Source organism: Triticum urartu, chromosome 4 (genome assembly GCF_003073215.2).
Source record: "Triticum urartu cultivar G1812 chromosome 4, Tu2.1, whole genome shotgun sequence".
Classification (NCBI taxonomy): Eukaryota; Viridiplantae; Streptophyta; class Magnoliopsida; order Poales; family Poaceae; genus Triticum; species Triticum urartu.
The window spans coordinates 505,703,087-505,722,900 of record NC_053025.1 but is presented as its reverse complement, the minus strand read 5'-3'; the positions used below and the strand labels follow the sequence as shown (position 1 = coordinate 505,722,900).

At 47.9% G+C, this 19,814-nt stretch overlaps 3 protein-coding genes across 7 annotated transcripts; 2 read left to right on the top strand and 1 right to left on the bottom strand.

The window, feature by feature from the left end:
• The first annotated feature begins 371 nt into the window (after positions 1–371).
• On the top strand, positions 372–2,196 carry LOC125552311 (NHP2-like protein 1). The gene is made up of 5 exons (XM_048715818.1): positions 372–529; positions 663–783; positions 872–975; positions 1,645–1,776; positions 1,897–2,196. The coding sequence occupies exons 1-5, from the start codon at positions 527–529 to the stop codon at positions 1,921–1,923; spliced, it is 387 nt and encodes a 128-aa protein (XP_048571775.1). The 5' UTR covers positions 372–526; the 3' UTR covers positions 1,924–2,196.
• Positions 2,197–7,486: 5,290 nt separating this feature from the next.
• LOC125552310 (triadin-like) lies at positions 7,487–10,611 on the top strand. Of its 2 annotated transcripts, none has more exons than XM_048715817.1 (3): positions 7,487–7,824; positions 8,912–9,221; positions 9,312–10,611. In XM_048715817.1, exons 1-3 carry the CDS (start codon positions 7,735–7,737, stop codon positions 10,424–10,426), a joined length of 1,515 nt encoding a protein of 504 aa, XP_048571774.1. In that variant the 5' UTR covers positions 7,487–7,734; the 3' UTR covers positions 10,427–10,611. The 2 variants fall into 2 exon arrangements, with proteins under 2 accessions (XP_048571774.1, XP_048571772.1); XM_048715815.1 differs by having other exon boundaries at positions 8,906–9,221.
• Positions 10,612–10,748: 137 nt separating this feature from the next.
• LOC125552309 (protein kinase STUNTED-like) lies at positions 10,749–14,995 on the bottom strand. 4 transcript variants are annotated; one of them, XM_048715813.1, is made up of 10 exons: positions 13,812–14,995; positions 13,623–13,711; positions 13,406–13,524; positions 13,155–13,270; positions 12,316–13,045; positions 12,059–12,218; positions 11,883–11,962; positions 11,632–11,785; positions 11,318–11,467; positions 10,749–11,173 (listed from the first exon to the last, which is right to left on the bottom strand). In XM_048715813.1, exons 1-10 carry the CDS (start codon positions 13,951–13,953, stop codon positions 10,943–10,945), a joined length of 1,971 nt encoding a protein of 656 aa, XP_048571770.1. In that variant the 5' UTR covers positions 13,954–14,995; the 3' UTR covers positions 10,749–10,942. The 4 variants fall into 4 exon arrangements, with proteins under 4 accessions (XP_048571770.1, XP_048571769.1, XP_048571768.1 ...); XM_048715812.1 differs by having other exon boundaries at positions 12,059–12,222; positions 12,317–13,045; positions 13,623–13,708; positions 13,812–14,993; XM_048715811.1 differs by having other exon boundaries at positions 12,059–12,222; positions 12,317–13,045; positions 13,812–14,990.
• Between the last annotated feature and the right edge of the window lie 4,819 nt (positions 14,996–19,814).

Genomic DNA, 19,814 nt, shown 5'->3' with positions numbered 1-19,814 from the left:
CCTGATATTTGCGCGACTTCTTGTCATTTTTTTCATGACTCTTTGAGATTCAGTTGAGAATTTCTGAAAAAGCACATGGGCCAAGCCCATTTTAATTATAACGACATCATATTGATTATTGCTTTTTCCTGACAATAATCAGATAATAAGATGCACTCTGGCTTTCTTTTCTCTAAGAAAAAAAAAAGAGATTCCTCGCGTAGAAAAAAGCCGAACGGACTCAAAATATCAACCACGATGGCGGCGCGACAAAGGGCTGGACGTTCATTGACGGCCCTTGGCAGCCAAGGAAAAGGAGCGAAGACCAGAACACGCAAAAGGGGAAAGGAAGAATCACGAAGACAATCGCAGCCGTCGAAACCACCCGCCCCACGGGCTATATGAGGCCACCACAGGCCCGCGATAAACCCTAGCTCCATTCACCCGCCCCCGAAAGCCCTAGCTCCAAGCTCCCTCCCCACCCGCGGCGGCCGCCTCCTCCCCCTCCTCCTCCTCGCGCCTCCAAGCCGACCAACCCGTCGGGAAAATGGTAACGAGCCCTCTCCTCCTCCTCTTCCCGATTCCGTACCTCGTCTCCGCCCGTTCCGCCGTCGCGGATCGAGCCGAGCCCCGCCGCGCGCGTGCTGACCGCCGGTTGTTGTTTCTTTGGGGGTGCTTTGCAGAGTCAGGAGACGGTCAACCCCAAGGCCTACCCGCTGGCGGACTCGCAGCTGACGATAACGATCCTCGACCTCGTCCAGCAGGCCGCCAACTACAAGCAGCTCAAGAAGGGCGCCAACGAAGGTGACCAATCCCTGGCGGTGCGCCTTAGTTGTTAACTGTTGATTTCAATCCCCGTGATCTGAATTTGTGTGTTTTTTGTTTTCCCCAGCGACCAAGACTCTCAACAGGGGAATATCGGAGTTCGTGGTGATGGCAGCTGACACGGAACCGCTCGAAATCCTCCTCCACCTCCCGTTGCTTGCGGAGGACAAGGTATAAATTCTGTGCTTATGCTGCATCTTATTGCTGTAAATTTGTATGATGTAGCTTGCGTGATGTGGTTATAGCGAGACCGTGTAATGTTTTTTTAGTTTAATAAAGCTCGTAATACTGTGCTGTGTTGATGGTTATCAGAATACATGATGTGCTAGTAATACTGTATACTGTATGGTTACCAATCCGCTAGGATTGGAAGTTTGAGTATGCCTACTCAGACAAGAGGCTTGCTCATGCGAGCAGTTTTAAGAACAGTGTATGTGGACCCGCTCTTAACTGTTTGTATCAGCACACAGCTACTGGAAAAATTCTAGGGCTTTATGTGAAAAATCAGTGTTTTTTAACATCAGTACTTCAATTTTGTTTCTTTAGTGAGTTGTTGCATCCTGTTACATTGGTACTTCATCACATTGAAGCAGAGTTCAGTGTTTCTGTTGATAGTTTGATACTCAGCCTTGCAAATCTCATCGCAGTGGAGCTGATTTGCTGTTGTGCATTAATCTTGACATTTATGTGTTGTATATGTTTCATCCCATGATTTAACCGTTTGCTACTTAATCTTTTGCATCTTCCTTTTGCTTTTGCACATGAATGAATAATGTTTATTTGTGTTTGTGACAATGGATGAAAGTAAAACTTATTGAGCTCATCTGTTGTATGATGCAGAATGTGCCATATGTCTTTGTCCCTTCAAAGCAAGCCCTTGGGCGTGCTTGTGGAGTGACCAGGCCGGTCATTGCTTGTTCAGTGACCAGCAACGAGGGTAGCCAGCTGAAACAGCCCATTCAGAGTCTTAAGGTGATCCCTTGCCACATCTTCTGATGTCTGCTGATTTTCTGTACAACTGCCTGATTGTTTTACCCTAGTGTGTACCCTTTCTCCGAAAATTGACCCTGTTTTAAATTTTGTGAATCACAGGATGCTATCGAGAAGCTTCTCATATGATTTATCAAGACCTTTCAGTGTGATGGGCCTCTGCGACACAGTTTTTCAGAGGCTTGGACTGGTGATGGTGTCTTGTCTACTAGGTCTTTGTGTTTTTTCAGCTATATTTTGCAAGACTGTTATGTTAAATCATGCTGCCATTATGTCGTCTTCTTATATTTGTGACTTGTGTAATCCATAAGACACATGTGTCATGGCAGTTGAATTTCTCCCTAGACTCAACAAATGTTGTAACGGGTAATGGTTTATGAGTTTGAGAATTGGGAACTACTAGCTGCTTGTGTGCGATTGCTCATGTCGTGTGTTATCTGTGTGCTTGTTCTGCTCAGTCTATCTGCTATAATCTGCAGCTTTGCTATTGCTGTCTGTCAAATCCAGAAGTGTCTTATTTGGATTCTATAACCTGTGAATTGGAACTTGTTCCTATTTCCTTGTAGGTTCATACCGTTTTGGTTTGCTCTCATCCTGAAGGAATATGATCAGCTGTTTAGTTAGCCAACAACTTCTGTTGGTCTGTATTATGAGTAATGGCTGTAATGACGTCCCATGGCCGATGGTTATGGATTGCTCTTCGATTTCAGAGAAATGAAGCAGACCCGTGCTTATGACTATAATAAATGGGGGAATGTTTTTGGTTTGGGGAATTTAGCTCATCTAGCAGACCCCCAAAACCTTTATATTTTCAAAAAATAGATTTATATCTCTGAAATGTTTTCTTTCTTGCCTATTGACAATGAGTCAGTACTTTCGCCGCCCCCCTAGCGTCCTAACCCCCCACTTCCAACTCAGTTGTCGAACTTCATTGAGAATGTTGGCCTGGAAGTCGACGACGGCAAGGAGGACCTATTCGGTGGCGGCGGCGACCCTGAAAATATCGCCCCGTTGGTCGACGATGACACGAATGTGCGGTTCCTGGTCCGTGCTCCTCTGCCGACGCCATGGGTCAAAGAGGCCTGCTAGGTGAGAGCCTTTCATAGGATGGTGCTGAAAAGCCTATCATATCAACTTACTTATACGGAATGGAATGAATTTCACTCCCATTTCTTGGAGTTGAGGATGGGCACTTGTCTTTTATACCGGTTTCTATAGTAAGTCAGGAGCGATAGCGAAGCCGCCTATAGGAGTCGAAGGACGAAAGTCCGTTAGACCTGATGAGCCTCCAAGCCATAGCAGAAGGACGAAAGTCCGTTAGACCTGATGAGCCTCCAAGCCATAGCAACCTCTTGGGACAATTACGAGCAGCACCGCGTTGCAAATGCACGAGATCAAAGAAATCTAGGAGTCGACGTAAGGTCCCCTTTCCCTCTCTTGCCTTTCTTCTCCTCTCTATGTGGCTGCCCCACGCTTGCCCTTGGTTTGGTTTCGACGATTCGCTCTTCTTCCCTCTCCCTGATGTGGTTTCCTTCCTCACGAAGGAGCACAAGACACCGTTGTGTGGTGTGCACGCCGATTGAGCATCACCGGCTAGTTCGTCGGTGTGAGGCCTACCACAACTGCGACAGTGAGTGTCCTTCCATCTCACCTGCCCTCCTCCATACACGGTGTGTGTGTGTGTGCGCGCGTGCGCGTGTGCGTGCGCGCGTGTGTGTGTGTGTGTGTGTGAAAACATTTTGCCATGGCAAATTCCTTCTGTGATTGCAAGTAAACATTACTATTCTCATGGCAAATTCTCTGTGGGTTTTTCTACATGCCATGCTATTTTTGTGCTAGGTACATGGGAAGTCCATAGGTTTCTGTAATGTCTACCTGGCAAAGTTGATGAAATTCGAAAGCATGTCACATGACAAATTGATGGAGACATCAATACCATCGTTACACTCACTATACATACCAGACCAATTACTAGAGCTCGCGCACGCCAGTTAAATTACCGGGTACTTTCGTTTCTTGATAACAGTTCTAATGTTCATGAGAATATGATGCTGCCTAAATTGGATACATTTGTTTTGCTTACAAATGAAGAGCCTAGCTTGGACAAGAAGGATGAACATTGGAGCAAAATCAAGCATGGAGATAATGGCATGCGCAAGGGGAACAAGAATGGAGTTTCAAGTGATGATTTCAGGACTTTGAAGCCACCATAATGAGTGCATGAAGGATTGGACGAAATATACAACATGTCATTTCATAAATTTCATCCAAAGGCTATTATAGGTGTTGTGTCACCTTATTATTGGGCCATGCCCATGTAATTTTGAAATACTTCAGTATAAGCTATTATTAGAGTCCGTATGTGTGGGGAAACGGAGTTAGGGTTGGTTTCGGACCCCTCCTCCAAGGGGTCATGAAATTCCCCCTATTCCTCCATATATACAACACTTAGTGCATCGTTTGGACTTTGGGTTTTGTTTAGATTAAAAGTTCGCCATAGCTGCAACTTCGCGTACTTTGTTTGTGTTCAACGACCAAACAAAGACGTCACAAAACCCCACCTTCATTAATAAAGTGTTCATTTATATTCGCAATATCCAGATTGCAATTCTAGTTTCTTGCTTGTTCTTCGTTTGCGTGCAGGAAACAGACCCTCGTGATCAGGTTGATTGTGCTCTGGCGTGATCAATAACCTCTTGGAGTTGGTTTAGTGATTGCTAAGGCGCGACGTCCTCGCGCGATCGTACTCGGATCGTCAGTCTACTCTACCAAAAACTATAGCCACCATCTGCTCGGAAGGCGGGACACCTCTCGGAGTTGATCAGGTTGACTGTGCTCTGGCGTGGTCAATAACCTCTCGAAGTTGGTTTAGCGATTGCTAAGGCGCGACGTCCTCGCGCGATCGTACTCGGATCGTCAAAGTCTACTCCAAAAACTATAGCCACCATCTGCTCGGAAGGCGGGACACCTTAGCCTCTATCACAAAATTTACACATTATGGTAATGTTTCACAAGGCAAAAAAAACTTGTTTTACATGGCAATTTTCGCTTATTTGGTGTGCAAGACATGACAATTCCAGGAAATGTTGCTAAGAGTCACATGACAAACGTAGGAAATTTTAGCGCTTGCAAGACAACTCTAGGATTTTTTGCTCTCCACAAATGGCAAAAAAAATGGTTTCTTATGGTCACGTCACAATTTTGAAACATCTTTTTTTTTCCAAAACACAACAATTTTAGAAAGTATTTTTAAATATCACATGACAATTCTAGGATTTTTTTTGTTCCCACTCATGGCAAAGTTTAAAAATTGCTTCGTGTGGTCACATGGCAAATTTCAGAAAAATATGTTAATGCTCACATGGCAGCTATATGAATTTTTTGTTCCACACGCATGGCAACTTTGAAAAATGTTTCTTATGCCACATGGCAACTCACATTTTGTAAACTAGTGGACCCCAGATTCTGGAGTTCTAACAGCAAACCTGTGTACCATGGCAATCAAATTTGTCATGATATTTTGGACCATGTCAATTTTTTTTTGCACCATGGCAAGTTCACTTTATAGACTGTGGAAAATTTAGTTTACAGTCGATGGCAAATATACTTTATGAACCACGACAAATTAAGCTTTTTAACCATTTTATAATTTTCTTTTTGAAGCACGGCAAATTTATCAAACAATGTGTTGTAAAATTTCCTCTATCATGTTTTCTAACAATACATGAAAATTATATCAAACAATCGACGACAATTCTTTTTTGGACCACAACAAATTGCTTTTTGTTCTCTGTCATGGAAAACTTATATATTTGGCCATGGCAAATTTATTTTTGGTACCATAGAAAATTCATATTTTGGACCATGGTCAATTATATTTTCAGGACATGGAAAAAATGTTGCACAAACCATTGTAAATTCAATTATTTACACCGTGGCAAATTTATTTTTTGAATATCTACATGGCAAAATTGTTTCATGAGACTATTTTCATAAAAAAAATCAATTTTTGGCCATCATCTTTACAAAACAATGACAATTTAGGTTGAAACATAATTGTTAATTTTCTTTTCATGTTTTAACATATGCCATATTTAGTTTCTCATGCATGCCATTTATATAAAGCAAACTTATGGTCAAACATACCCCACTGTTATGCTAACTTAAAACTTTTTTTTGGATTTTCTTTTTCAATTTTGCTAAAGCACATATAGATGTGCCATAAGTATTGCACATCTAAATTCTATGTCATTGATTTTACGCGGAGATTCATGTGGGTAACTTTTTCCTTTTCTTTTCTTTTTGTGCTCGATTTAGTCACTTAGATGTGCAATAACTAGGGCACATCTATATGTGCTCTAGAAAGACTCTTTGTTTTTTCTATCTAATATCTAATGACCTAAAGCGTGATAGCTCAATTTTAAATATGAAGTTTCGTACCACACATGGGCTTTTTTTTTCTGTTGTTATGGTCTAAATCATGGAAAATTTTCTACAAATTTTAACCCTCTATATTTTCATGGCAATTTTACCATGCATGAATTTAACATAAGTAGGCAGTGAATCTGATAATTTTAACCATCTATAGAACAAAAGTAGACACAACATAACATAAGTAGAAACTATCAGATTCACTGCCTCGAGACCTTACTCATTCCCATAACCCTTGTGTCCCGCCCGTCTCAAGAATGCTATCACATATAATTATGGCTTAAGATACGAATAGAATGTGTTTGAAAGGTTTTGGTAGCCTACAAGATAAAAATTTATCTATTTGATCATAGTTCATGTATATTTGACAAAATTTGGGTAACATTTTCACAAAATTCAACAAAAAGGTGCCATTTCGATCATAGTTCGTGCGAATTTAACAAAAGAATGGGTTGCATTTTGTGATTTTTTTAAAAGCGGTGGGATTCATATACGGAAACAAATTGAGTTAGTCTTTGTTGGACGAGAGAATTTCGGGTCGTTGATTCAATCCGGTAAAACTCGACATTGCGAACATGGTAGGAGTAGATCCAATCCTGGGATTTCCCCCCACTATCATGCCACTACGATCTTCGTTCAGGCGCGGGATTAAACAAATCGGGGGCTGCCGGCTCACAAAAAACCAACCGCAGCAGCCCTCCTCAATCTGAAATCTTCAGATCCACGCGAGCGGACTCCCCGCCACCGCGCGCTCGGGGGTTTTGGCTGGCCACCGCAGAACGGGACGGGGACACGGTCACGGAGCCGCGCGGGAAGAAGAAAAAAAAAAGAAGGCAACGCGCCTCGCCTCCCACCACACAGCCTCGCGCTGGGCTGGCAGCCACGCGAAAGCCGCGCCCCACGTGCCGGCCCGCTATCGCCGCCTTCTAGGTCGGTTCCGCGCCGCGGGGGGGCCCACCACGCGAACACGTTTCGTGTGCAACGCGAACACGCCACCCCCGCCCGCTCCCCGCTAGGTGGGCCACCGCGCGGCCTGGCCAATCAGAGCGCGCCGCTTGCCGTGCCCCACACGCACCGCCGCGCGGCGGCCCCCGCCCGCGCCCCTCGCTGCCACCGGGCCCCGCGGGATCTGGGCCCTACCCGTCAGCGACTCCGTGTAGAGGCCCGATAGGTAGGCGAGGCGGACCCGCCAGTTCCCCGCACGACTCGGGCACCTCCCGTCCGGCTATATATACCGCCCAACCCCCGGACCCTCGAAGAGGCTACCCTTTTCTTCCGTTCCCATCTCGCGTAGCCGCCGCTAAAATTTCCCCTCTCCTCCCCGTGAAACCCTAGCCGCCACACAAGAGCCAAATCCCTCCCGCCGAGAGGCCCCAATCCGCTCCGCCGGATTTCCCTCCCGCGAATCGAAATTTCCCTTCGGTTCGCGGTCGATTAGGGCGGGCCTTGCCGTCGCGCTCTTGATTCCGAGGGTTCGCGCGCCGCGCCGCGGGATTCACACCGGCCGCCATGTCGAGGTGCTTCCCCTACCCGCCGCCGGGCTACGTGCGAAACCCAGTGGCCGTGCCCCCCGTTCCCGTGGCGGAGACGACCGCTAAGGTTTGTTGAACCATCGGATTTACAACACGCACGTCCTCGGATCATGTGTTCTTGCCTGTTGGTTCCGATCAGATCTGTTGGGTGTGCGCGTGCGATTTGGGAATCGCATGCGGGGGGAGGCTAGCCTTGCCGCCGATGCGTCGGTTAGATCGAATGCCTGTTTCTGCTGACCTAACCCCGCGGCCCGATCTCGAGCCTGCTAACCTCGATTGCGTGCTTAAATTGGAAATAACCTGAATGCGAACAAAACGTGGTCTGTCAGATTCGCCTTCCAGTTTCATTGTTACATGCCTACAGTATTTGATTGATTGATTCTGTACCCAGATTGACGCCCATGATGTCTTGATTTGTCAATCGCATTGCTAGTTTTGAGACTGAATTCTCTGTCAAAAGTACTTCCGGAGATCCGTCCAAATTTAGCAATGAGAAAATTCATATTTTCCTGGCTTGCTAAAATTGTTAGCACATTGGGCTTTCTCTTGCTTGGATTCGGTTACCAGCACCAATTAACCACCAATTAGTGTGCTCACTTTGTGATGTCACTTATGTGTGGTTCTATTGGCGCTACTTGCCTTGTCCTGTTTGCTATCTTGTTTGTTTTTGTTCATGTGTGTGTAGTCTCACAATCTTGACACTTGCCATTTGAGTTGTACATGTATTCTTGTCTAAAGTTTTCTTTGTGGTCTATTTTGCTGTCTCTGCTCTGGAATTTTATGTCTTAAAATTGACTTCCTTGCAGCACAATTGCTATGTTTTCTGTCAACTGTTCTCTGCTTGCTAACACGTCTTCTGGGTAGTGTCATTAGTAGTTGTGCCAATTTTGATGTGCTCTAATTCCTTGACTCTACTATAACTGTGTAAAGAATATACAGAGTATATATCAAGGGTACTGAATTATTATTTGTGGAAAGATTCATGTATTAATTTCTAACTGTAACTTGTAGCACTTCTGTGTTAGTGCTGCATTATTTATGTGTGTGCTTGTGTAAGTTTGAAACTTCATTACCATACTGCAATATGCTGCATTGCATTGCCATCGTCTGTTCTAAATCAGAACTGACGATTAATCTGGTGGCTGAAGCTCCAGAAAGAAAGGGAAAGGGCCGAAAAGAAGAAAGAGAAAAGGAATGACAAGAAAGCTTCCCATCAGGGTGGTGGTGAGACAAAACATTCAAAACGTAGCCATAAGAAGAGAAAGCATGAAGATACCAGCATAGCCGGCCTGGAGTCCAAAACTGCACCCAAAGAACTATTTGATCAGTTGGAGAAGAGTGGACTCTCAGAAGAGTATGGGGCCCCTTCTTTCATTCAGACAGTACATGGATCACCAGAGAGCTCTCAGGACAGCAGTAAGCGAAGAAAGGTGGTGCTCCCAGGCCCTAGTCAAAATAAGAATGGTGAGGCTTTCAGGCCATATTTTTAGGTTTCTGTTGATTTTAGTAATCATTCTCTTCTAGAGTTACTGACCATGAATTATGATTTTGCAGGGACGGTACTTCGCATTAAGATAAAAAGAGATCAGGATTCACCGTCAGCCATGTTGGATGGTTCTAGGGTTCTTCCGCAACAACCTGTCCAACAAATGGCTACACCTTCATCCTTGTTGAGTAAGCAGAATGCAGTTCAACCTCGCAGGGATGTTATGGTAAAGTCAGCTGCCGGTTTCCAGCAAAGCATCAAGAGGGATACCCAATCTGTGCCAAAACAAATGGATGCAAAACCCCCTGCAATGATCTTGCAAAGAGTTCCTTCCATGACAAATATTGCTCCAAAGGTGGATCCCCCAACCACAGCGAAGATCACACCAAAGATAGATGCCCCAACCTCAGCAAAGATCATGCAAAAGATAGATTCCCGGGTGCCCGTTAATGGTACACCTTCATCTGCCAAGGTGAAAGGAAGTGCTGATCCTTTGCCTACGCAGCTGACACGACGAGTTGTTCCTCCACCTGCTAAGGTGGCACAGAGAGTCGACATTCCTGCTGCCAAGGCAGCACAGAGAGTCGACATTCCTCCTGCCAAGGTTATTGACATTCCTCCTGCAAAGGCGCTGCAAAAGGTTGATCCTCTGGTGCCATCCAAGGTGCTCCGAAGAGATGCTCCTCCACAGAGTTTGCCTGTGTTGCCGAATGATACAATAAAAGTTGCTTCTTCCCACCAGCCAGACAGGCAGCTGCAGCCTGTTCTGCACAAACCGAAGGTGCCTGTAGTCTCTCCCCTCATCAAACAGCAGCAGTCAAGCACCTTGCCGAAAGAAGAGCCTTGTTCCTCTGGCAGGAAGACTGAAAAAATACCAGAGGTTAAGCAGTCAAAGTCTGATCGTAAGAAGAGCCGCAAGGCTGAGAAGGAAGAGAAGAAAGAGAGGAAATTCCGAGATCTTTTTGTTACCTGGAATCCACCTTCCTTGGAGGTTGAGGAGACCGGGAATCTCGGCGACCAGGATTGGTTGCTCGGCGGTGCAAAGAAACCTGATGCCGGCAACAGCAGCTGCAAGGCAAGTGATGGTTTGGCGCCCATGGAGGTGGAGTTTTCATGGCAACCAAGGGCTATTCATCTGCCTGACCTTCATATGTATCAGTTGCCATATGTTGTTCCCTTTTAGGTTTGTGTAGGAAGACTGAGGTTAGATGAGAAGTAGAAGACATGTTGGGAGATAGCTGTGCCGGTGTGGGAGATAGTGTTCCCCCACGGCAGTTTTCCAGCTTTGTTTCCTAGTTTTTCTTTTCCAGGACGATGGATTTGGCAACCTTCTGTAGTGTTGTTAATCTATTTTTGGTTTCCAAGCAATTGATCTACGGACAACCTTGAACCTTGAGTTTTAAGGTTATTGTAATGTTGTATGACAATCTTGTTACCCCTGAAATGAATACATCATTCAGATAAACTGAGAGGAATCGTGGCTTTGTGTCCGAATTACAGCATCAGGCACACTGAAAGGCATCCGTTCCATTTTTCACTTTGTTTTTTCTCTGTGGGTGGCATATCTATCGGCTATCATGTCCCTGGGTGCCGGAAATGTGGCACCTGCTTTGTTTATGTTATGTACATGAGTTTGTAACTCAAAACAAAAGACAACCAAACTCATCCAAAAAGGAGAAGAAAAGGGAAAAAAAAAAGGTCAATCGAAGCTGGATGATCGGCTGCAGCGTTCTCTGAGGTACTCCTCGAGCGGGCTGAGGTTGGTGTGCTCGGTGCTGGAGATGGACTCGGCGTCCTCCACGTCCAGCAGCGCCAGCCCTAGGTGCGACCTCACGTTGGCCGCCGGGTAGGTCTCGTCGTCCACCACGCAGTCCGGCTCCGACGCCGCCAAGCTCGTCGCGTCCTCTTCTCCTCGTAGTATGCTCAGAATCTGCCACCAACACACAGCAATCGGCACGAGAATGTTATTTTTTCTTCTTCTGAAGATGAAGTGCCTGCTACTCAGATAGAGAGAGACGTATTTTCCCTCTTCTTCTGAAGAAAGCCTGCTACTCACTAAGAGAGAGAGACTGACCTGCGATATCGGGGGCCTAAGGCGCGCCGACCTCCCGAGGCAGAGCGACGCCGCGACGGCCATTCGCCGCACCTCCACCTCGTCGTGCTTCACGTCCAGGCTCGGGTCCAGCAGGTCGGAGATGTCGCCGCCGTTGAGGATCGGAGTCGCCTGTCACGCACGTCAAACAGACCAACCGCGTCAGCACAATCCCTCTCTCTCTACACGAGCATGATGATATGATAACAGCGTTTTTTTTATAAAGACAATGATATGGTAACAACGTAACACAGTGAGGTGGTTATGTGGGCTTGATTGGGATCGCGAGGGCTTACCCACATGACGAGACTTTGGTGGTGGCCCTTCGGTGAGCCGTCGCCGGTGATGGGCCTCCGCCCGGTGAGGAGCTCCAGCAGCACCACCCCGAACGCGTACACGTCCACCTTGTCCGTCACCTTCCCGTACATGAAGTACTCCGGCGCTAGGTACCTGCGCCCGCAAGGATTTTGATCTTCGTCACCCCAACACGGCGCCACTTCAGACCGAAAGAGACTCGTCCGTGTCTGTGTACAAGAAGAAGACGTACCCGAAGGTGCCGACGACGTCGCTGTGCGTGAGGGACGACGGGCTGGACGGCGCCCAGATCGCGAGCCCGAAATCGGACAACTGCCACCGTCGGTACACAGTTCAGAGTTCACGTCTGTCAGTACAAAACACAGACAAACAAACTGTATATTCCTGAATTTAAGAGCACAGTACTACCTGGGGCTCAAAGTCGTCCGTGAGGAGGATGTTGGAGGACTTGACGTCGCGGTGGATCACCGGCCGCGAGCAGCCGGAGTGCACGTAGCTCAGGGCCTCGGCCACCCCGACCGCCGCCCGGTACCTCTTCTCCCACGGCAGCGCCGGCTTCGACCTCTTCTTCCCTGCGAAATCACATGCCCAAGGCCGCTGTAGACCACCGACGCAGCCAAAATACAGTAGCGTAGTGTGTCGTGGTGTGCAAGCGTGGTGGCGTACCGTGCAGGTTGTCCTCGAGGCTGCCGCGGGGGAGGTAGCGGTAGACGGAGATGAGGTTGGGGCCTTCCACGCAGACGCCGACGAGCGGCACGATGCGGCCGTGCTGCAGCTTGGTGATGATGTCCACCTCCCGGAGGAAGTCCTTGGACGCCTCCGCCGACGCCCGGCACAGCTTGATCGCCACCCGCTGCCCGCTCGCCAGCCCGCCCCGGTACACCCGGCTGTGCGCGCCCTTGCCCACCAGGTTGCCGGGGGAGAAGTGGTTCGTGGCGTCGTACAGCTCCTCGTACCGGAACCACCGGCACCGGGACGGCGCGCCGGCGAGCGCCCGCCTCAGCTCGGCCGCCAGCCCCTCCTGCGCCGGTTCCGGGGACGCCGACGGCGAGGAGCGCCGCGGCAGGCTCATCACCCAGTGCACCACCGACTGCTTGCGCGTCGTCTCGTGGTCTCTCGTCGTGGCCTGCGCTGCGGGAGGCGCGCGCCGGAGCAAAGGCCAGCCGAGCTTCTGCTCTGGCGCCGGCACGCGCACGACGAGGGCCTTGGCGTCGGCGGCGTCGTGGTCGTCGCAGGGCTTCTTGGGCTGCGGCGGCGCGGCGCACTGGCCGCAGCCCGCGGCGTCGAAGTCCATGGACCGCGCGCTCCGGCGGTTGGGGTTGGGGATGATCACCTTGGGCTCCATGCCGACGCTGGGGTGCAGCAGCGTGCGGAGCACCGGCTTGGGCTCTGCTCCTGCAGGACGACGAACGAAGCCACCCAACGCTTTAATCCGTCAATCAATCACCCACTCACCAACCGAAATCAATTCGCAGCTAACATCGGGAGTCAGTACTCTACTGACCAAGTGGCGGCCGGGGGGCCTCCCTGACGAAGATGGCCTTGCCGCCCTGGATGGCGACGACGCTGGTCGTCGCCGGGAGCTTCCTGGCGCAGTACTTGGCGAGGCCGGTCGAGCCACTGATCGAGCACACAGGTAAAATAATCGATTACTTTTGGTGTGTGCGTTAATGAATCGTGCAGAAAACAAACAGTTGGATCACGCCAAGATTGCTGCTGCTGGGAGGTGAGAGGTGAGCATCGGCACTGACTGACCCGAAGGAGTACTTCTTGTTGGCGCCGATCACCACCGCCATGGCCGCGCAGAGCTTGGCCTCCTTCACCAGCACCTTCTGGATCGAGCTCCCCGGCGTGACCCGCCCCACGAGGACGATCTGACGGACATGAAACCATACCATCAATACCAGCACATGAGCGCAACCGCCAGCGACATTAATGGCGGTGAAGGCATCGTGCTTGCTTGCTTACGCACGTCTTTCTTGCTGCAGATGGCCTCGTACTCCGCCAGGTAGTCGTCCAGCGTCCTGATCAGCGTCAGCGCGTTCGTCTTGCACAGGTCTCCTTCGATTCGAGGCACAGGGAAATGCTGCCATGAGTCGAGCTGCAACGCAAGCAAAGGTTCTTGACGGACAGGAGATGGGATAGGGGGCAGGGTACCTACCGGATTTGCGGTAAATGTGGACGGCGACGACGCGGTCGCCGCTCCTGGCCGCCTGGTTGAGCGCCCACTGCAGCAGCTCCTTCCCGACGGCGTCCATGTGCAGCCCCACCAGTATGCACCGCCCGACGCCCTCCCCCGCCATGCTCCCCCCACCAGTGGCAGCTCGAGAGAATCACCAGGAACCACACTTGCCCCCCATGGCGATCGATAGATAACACTCGCCACAGCACGCAGTCGGCGGCTCAACCACTAACCGCCGTGGACCTCCCCCGTTGGCCGATACGAGCCCCGCTTACCGCAGCCAATGCAGCACCACTACGACCCGGAACCTCCCCCTCCCTCCGCTGGAATAGAAAATGGCGCGGCTGTCGTCGCAGGGGCGGCCTCCCGGAAAGCGAGCCCCGTCCCGCGCGCCGAAGCCAAGCCTCCCGCCCGCTTTACAGCCGATGGATGATCTAACTCGAGCCGAAAGGGGAGTAGGGGGCGAGGGGGATGAACCGACGGACCGGGGAGGAGGAAGATACAGTACAAGCGCAAGGAGCCAGGGGGAAGCGGCAGATATATCCTACCGCTAGGAGTTCGAGCGGGCGGAAGATGTGGCGGAGCGAAGGGGGGGAGGCGGGCAGCGGGCGGCAAGCGACAGAGGTAACTACCTAAAATCTGGTTGGGTTGTCAGGCCTCAGCCGGGGCGATGGTATATAAAATTTCACCCTTCATGGCGCCGCGACACGCTACGCCGGCGGCCGTCACCATCGGCAGGCGGGGCACGGGGCGGGGGCGGGGGCGGGGGCGGGCTCCGCCCAACCACTCCAACCACGAATGCCGCAGGAAAGACACGAGGCCGCGCGGGGCAGGGGCGGGGCTTGGGTTGAACGGCCCGAGACGGTCGTCGTCGCGGTCCGCGGCGGTGAGCGGGCTGGCTTTGCTTGGCTGCTGTCTTTTCTGCCGCCGGTAGGCCGACGGCTAGGAAACGGAGACGGCGACCGAGACACGCACTCACGCAGACGCAGGTGAAGCGAAAGAGAGCGAAGTGGAGGTGATGGAATGCTATGGGATGGATGGGTAGATAGATATGGTCAATTGGGAAAAAAGTATTGTGTGTGCGCAACAGGATCTGTGATGATGCGACGGAGAAAGGCGAGGAGCAGGGGACAGGAGCTTCTCGGTGGAGGAGATTGGAGGGGTGAAGGAAAAATGATGGAAGATGGTTAGGGGATTGACCGAGGGAGGAGCTCCATTGGTGATGATTTGTACTACACAAACTGGGAAGGAAAATGGGAGTGGAAAAGGAGAGGGATAATAGTCTCCGAATCCACATGGCTACACGGGGAAAAGATGGGGAAAAGGGACATGGTTGTACTCTTTCGGAAAGAAAAAGGCATCTAACTAACTAGTCGTAGCATTTCTTGGGATTATTAGACTGTAACATCTGAATCGCATTCGGCACATGGTTCATCTTTCCGCACGCATGGCAACCAAATTTGTACAACGGGGTGCTTCGGTAGGACTGTCCTACTACTGCTAGTAGTAAATAGTTACTGGTCTGTGGCCTCGTTGCGAGGATTAGCGTTCCTGGTGCTGCCGTATCGCACACTGCATTGCAGATTGAGTCATGCACGCAGGGTTGACCGGCGGAAGCATCATCCTTCGTACGGGTCGTTTTCGTTTTAGTAATTTCTTTTCCTTGGTTCAACATTTTAATAGTAATTCATGTCTGATCTATGCCCAGATGCGGACCATTGGTAGTTTAGTATTATGTTGATTTTCAACGACGATCAACATCCGTTCATGTTACGTCCATCTGTATTATTGCCACGTCAGGACATCTGCAGATGGCTCCTTAACCCTACCCCGCTCCCGCTCCCGTGGGGCGCCGCCGCGCCGCACCGTAGCGCCCCCGCCCCCTTCCTCTTCCTCCGGTCCTCTCCAACGTCATCTCCCCTACCGCCGCCGCCGGAGGACTCACATGCAAAGTCTGTGTGCGGCAGTGGTGGCGGCGGTGTTTCTCCTCAGCCAGATCCGGTTAGGGGGGGGGGGGGGGGGGCAGCGGTCCATGCCCGCCGGACCTACGACAGTGACGCGGGGCGGCGGTGGCCAGTTTCGGCATGGATCGACGACGATATCAATTTTAGATATAAGAGCACTTTACGTTATCGAGTTTGTAGGTATGAGTGCTGACTTCAGATGAATTGACGTATTTGCTTTTTAAATCTTTATTGAATAATTAATAAAGATGACTGCATACATCGATTGATGCAGAGATCGAGAGTTTAACCTTCTCTTAAAAAAAGTACATCTGCAGATGCGGGACGGGAGGCGTGTTTCAGAGCACTCTACCCAGTCCGAATGGGGTCACTCTGGAATCTGCGCTCACTGATCGATCATGCTGCCGATCGACTGGCGGTTCACGCAATGTCACTTTCATGTCACTCAACACATCTTCAAAATACGCCTACAAATACACGTGTTCTATCTACAAAGAAAAAGAATGAAGTGCACGAGCAAATCGGGAGCGAAAGTCTTTGCGACAAAATGAGTTAAGCAAACCGAATGTGTCGTACCTGTCACACAAGTACAAAGAGCTGACCGGTACGCAAAAACTTGGCTTCCATGACACGATGATAGAATAGATGCGACAGTGTATTGTGCCAGCACGTAGTGTACAAAACCCAACTGTTTGGAGTACAAATACTTCCTCCGTACTTTATAGCAATCAAAACGTTCTTATATTTCTTTACGGAGGAAGTACTTACGAAGGAAACGTCTAGTGTAATCACAATAACCGCGTCGGATGTTTGTCAGCCGTCACGCTTAAGAAACAATTCGATCGCAATCCCTGCAAACCTGAAACATGCGTTATGCTGGTCATCGGAAAGTAACTTTCATTACCAGCATGCATATGTACGTTAGAGCATTTCTGATAATTACCCTATTTGACGGCATGAAAAAATTGTTCATGTACTCCCTTCGTTCAAAATAAATGATTCAATTTTGTATTAACTTTACTATAAATTTAGTACTCCCTCCGTTCCTAAATATAAGTCATCATAGAGATTTCAACAAGTGACTACATACGAAACAAAATGGGTGAATCTACACTCTAAAATGTGTCTATATACATCCGTATATGGTTCATAATGGAATCTCTAGAAAGACTTACATTTAGGAATGGAGGGAGTATAAAACAGGGTCATCTATTTTGGAATGAAGGGAGTACAATTTAGGGCAAAAAAAAGTGTTTTTCTGCACAAAAAGTGGCGTCTTCAACAGCTGACAAACAAACAGTAACGGGACGGGAGGCGTGTTTCAGAGCACTCTACCTGAATGAGTTCATTGTGGAACCTGTGTTTCAAAAGATCATGCTGCGGCTCAGGAAATACCACTTTTACCCCTCCAAATACGCCTATACAAATATAAACAAAATGAAAAACACGTGGGAAATCGGGAGCGAAAGTCACTTTGAAGATGAAGCTCGTCATAATTTCTTCTTCCAAATTAAGTTAAGCAAACCGAACGTTAGCGGCATGTCGTGCCTGTCACACAAGTCCAAAGTCCAAAACACCATAATGCACGCATGACACGAAGATAGATGTCGACAGTGTTTTGCCACTAAAGTCCTGAGTCTACGTGGTACGCAAAATCCAAAGAGCGAATTTGAGTGCAACAGGTGACGCGCGCCGAGCGTAAGAACAATGGCCGCATCGGATGTTTGTCACCCGTCACGCATAAGAAACACATGGATCGCGATCCCTGCAAACACCACAAATGTTGATCTGATACATGCGTTATCCGCACGTTACGAGATTACAAATTTAGGATGACGGCGCACAATAAGGCCTTTTTTGGTTCATAGGATAGGAATTTTATAGGAATAGGAAAATTATAGAAAATGAGGTAACATGCATGTCAATTCTTATAGAGAAAGAGATGTCATTTGATTCATAGGGTAGGATTTTTTTCATTAAGTCTGGGCTAATGTTTTTTCCTTCAAAATGTGAAGGATTGATTCCTATCCTATATAGGAATAGGAATCCGTTCCTACAAACCGAAGGGCTTTAAAGAAATTTTTCCTTTGCAAATCTCATCTTATAGAATTCCTATAAAAATCCTACAAACCAAAGGAGGCCTAAAGATCCCGAATCCAAATGATATAGTTCCGACGTCTGCTCAAATCGTTTTTCGCGCAAAACGCTCGGTGGGCGTTAGATCGAGCGCACGGATCTTGACGCGCACACGTTTCCATTTTTTTGGGTGTTCTATGTGGCATCGGTAGCAGAGTTGAACAATGTGCAAAACTCCTGTCAAAAGATTGAATGGTGGAGTTTTATCTCCACATCCTTACAAATGCGGCATGGATTTCCGGTTTCATCTTTGTAATCATACGTTTGCCATGTTTTATAGGAAAGTTTTGCTAAAGTTTGCCATGTGTATCCCTGAATTCTTATACAAGTTTTGTCATGTCATCTACAAAACATGGCAAATTTCTGAAATTGTTAGCTCCGGTCCATGGCAAAATTACGAGAAAATGTTCTAAAAAACATGGCATTTGTTTTTGTAAAGTGACATGGTAAATTATGAAAGACCTGGAAAAATTCAAAAATATTTCTTTTACTAAAATATGGCAAATTTAGGGGAAAATGTACTGGTCATATGGCAATCTTAGGGATACATTTTTTGTTTTCTATATCCAGGCAAATTTGATAATTTTTTCTTTTTTTTGTCACATGGCAATTTTATACAATTGTCTTTCCTAAAACATGGTAATTTGATATATATTTTTTGTAATGATATCCATGAATTCATAAACAAGTATTGCCATGTTATGTTTATAAAGCATGGCAAATTTCTGAAATTGTTACTACTCGTCCATGGCAAAATTGTATTGGTCACAATGCAATGTTAGGATTTTTTTTCTTCTAAATCATGGAATTTTTTTACATTCTTTTCCATTTTGTCACATGCCAATTTTATAAGGTTTGTATTTCCTAAATCATGAAAATTTCCGAAATTTGTGTAATGGTCACATGGCAGATTTAGAATCTTTTTGTTCTACAGGTTATATTTTGAAACTTAGAGAGTAAAAGCTAACACATCCCAACACATAGCCAAAATAGCCACCAGCAAGAGCTTGAGACTCAGCCCAGCTTCACCCATATCCATTCCTTTTACACTTATCATGTATACAAAACACACGCATTTACTAATTTACACATAATAATCGTAAATCTTAGGTTGTTCATACATATATGTGATCCGTCGCGCCATTCGCGCAAAGGCCAACTGCAATAAAAAAGCTAAGCAACCTATGAACGACATGTTCTATGAATGATATGCAAAGGGCACCTAATTCCTTGGATAACTATGAATAAGAACAAACACAACTACACCAAGAAGCATATGTATAACCACATTAGGAAACATACCTACAACCAATGTTATTCGTCACTAACATATTGCTTTGCATAATCATAAGATAGCTAGAATGATACCATTTGACCAGGGTCCGTGACTGTTAGGGCATATTTCCCCCTTAGTCATTTGGTGGTTGACGACAATGCATATGCGGACTAATCATGTGCATTGAGCATTTCAGATAATCTATCATATGGCATAAGACAATTCGTGCCCCTCGGAATTTAAAAGTGAAGACGGTTAATTTCCGCGTTTCTTTTTCGGTGGATTTGAGTCGTAGGAGAACCGTACTACTAAGAGGGGGTCCGCTTCGGAAAGGTTTGGGTGGAATCATCACGTACACATTCTCATATGCACCCTTGTTCTTTTCCCACATCGATGGAGTTGCTCCTCTGTTCCTTGTGCATAGATCCTGTGGGCCCCAAGCGGTAGTACCGCTCAGGCGAGCGGTAGTACCGCTTGTTAGCGGCAGTACCGTGGTCTAGTGCCACGTGTAGTACCGTTGCTTCTGGGGGCTCGATGTTCGTGTCGGGTTGCACGCCAGTGGGTGAATACGAGCGGTAGTAATGCAAATGATTCCAAATATCTGAT